General features: G+C 31.8%; 1 protein-coding gene across 1 annotated transcript in view; it reads right to left on the minus strand.

Annotated features, from left to right (window-relative positions):
• LOC111085450 (filamin-B-like) overlaps nucleotides 1–2,020 on the minus strand; it is a 58,952-nt gene that overhangs the window by 3,634 nt on the left and 53,298 nt on the right. The window contains exon 8 of the mRNA XM_022384063.1: nucleotides 457–586. Within this exon, the coding sequence (XP_022239771.1) occupies nucleotides 457–586 (130 nt within the window). The remainder of the gene's footprint in view (nucleotides 1–456; nucleotides 587–2,020) is intronic.

The raw sequence follows: 2,020 nt of genomic DNA on the forward strand, positions 1-2,020 counted from the left end.
GCTAAAAAGTTGTATCAAGAAAGAATAAACTAGTATTAATTAAGAAAGGACTTGTATCGCTGAAGTACCTCGGAAATAATTTATACCGGAAATTAACAAACGAGCAGATACGTAACAATATGATATTCATAGAGAAAGACAGATTAATACACAGAAACACATCATGAGACAACATTCCTTCTCTTCAATAGTCACAGGACAAGTTGCTACTGCTAGTTAATTCTTAAGCATGTTCCCATATAAGGTAGAGAAATGTTTGTTTGATCTTCTTTCTATGTTTATAGAAAGAAAGCTCTTGTTAATGCGTCTTTGAAAATTCTTTAGTCATTCATTTGAAACCTCATGTTTGGAAAAAAATTTGAATTATAACACTATTCACAACAACCCTTTACAATGCAGTAACAAACACTTACAGATGCATACATAAAAGAACAACATGAGAAAAACAGTCGTTACCAATCTGATCTGGAGTAAATGTGGCTGTGTAAACCCCATCTTTCTCAGATACATTACAAGGAAGTCTTCTACCTGTAGGTGATATTGCTTCAACTAAAACGCTTCCTTCAGCATCACCATTAGAGTTAATCTAGACATAAATTCATATCGTACCATTGAAATAATAATGTTCAGGAAATGACAATGGATAAAACATTCACAGATTATAATTTACTAAATTCATAACTGTAATATAAAAACATTAGTCAATAGTCACATTAAATAGCAAAATTCTATCAAGATCAGTTGAGAATTGCAATTTCAAGCAATATAAGTCCAGCTAGGTGCAATAAAAAATTTTATCCAGTAGAAATTTTATATGGGTTTACTTGTGAAATCTAGCTTAGTGTAGTTTTTGTTTACACACACACCTTTACCTTCTCACATGTAAGAGAGAGAGTTAGAGGTTGTATACTTTTCCAGTTAAAATAGCCCTGCAAAGGTGTAACTTAATTGTTATAGCAACACACAATAGTTCACTTTAGGTAACAAAACACATATGCTTGGTTAGATCAATGATGAATAATGTTACCAACAAAGTTTTATAAACCATTAATTGTAAGTAATTAACATGGTAAACATTAGAGAAATGAAACAAATAATTCACACACCAAATCTTTGTTCATGTGGATTTGTATAATCAAGCTTTAAGTGATATAATTACATAAAATAAAACTGCGCAAGCTCACAATTCAGGATAAGACCAACAAGACTGGGAAATATATCTAGTTTAGTTCACCATGTACAGACAACTTTGATATAATGGGAAGAACTGAGGGGCAAGTGCAATTAATCTTTTCACTGCATTGTATTCTAAGGCCTATAGCATGATGTCTGTTTGAATACGTGTAATGTGCCATAGAATCTATAGCATATACTAGTCTTCTTTCTCTATATCCTAGCACAGATGTAGTTGCCTCGGCTATGCATATAATGCATCTCAGTGAAATCCTCATGTATTTTAATGGTATTATATGTGGTATAGGTCATGTGAAAAAGTAGTGACTGTCGCATATGATCACGGTTTCAAACACATTTTGGGATAAATTCTGACAGGGGTTTCTCCTACAGTAGGCTTAAAAATGTCATACAAGCGACTTTTGAGTGCTACAAAAAGATTAATGAATAGGATGTCACAAAATAGAGGATTTTACTTGTGAAATCTTAACTAACTTGTTTAAGTGGCTTTGAAATTATGTAGCAAAAACTGCATCATTATAAAAAAAATACCAAAAAGACATATTCTTCACAGGGAATAAACACTGATGCCATAGTGAAAAGGTTACAGATTCAAGAGTCTTTTGGTTGCTAATCTCATACTAGCTTTCAACCATCTAAATTCAGCTTACCCTCTTGTCCTCAAATTTTGAGCTTGTTCTTCTTTACTTTAGACGATTTATTTAGATCATTTTTAAGCATTTCAACTGTTAAGGCTACATATACTTACACCAAACTTCAATAAGAGAATTCATGAATATATTAATGATATTTTATATGCCCTATATTAACACACTATTTTAGGTTT

Source organism: Limulus polyphemus, unplaced genomic scaffold (assembly GCF_000517525.1).
Source record: "Limulus polyphemus unplaced genomic scaffold, Limulus_polyphemus-2.1.2 Scaffold397, whole genome shotgun sequence".
NCBI lineage: Eukaryota > Metazoa > Arthropoda > Merostomata > Xiphosura > Limulidae > Limulus > Limulus polyphemus.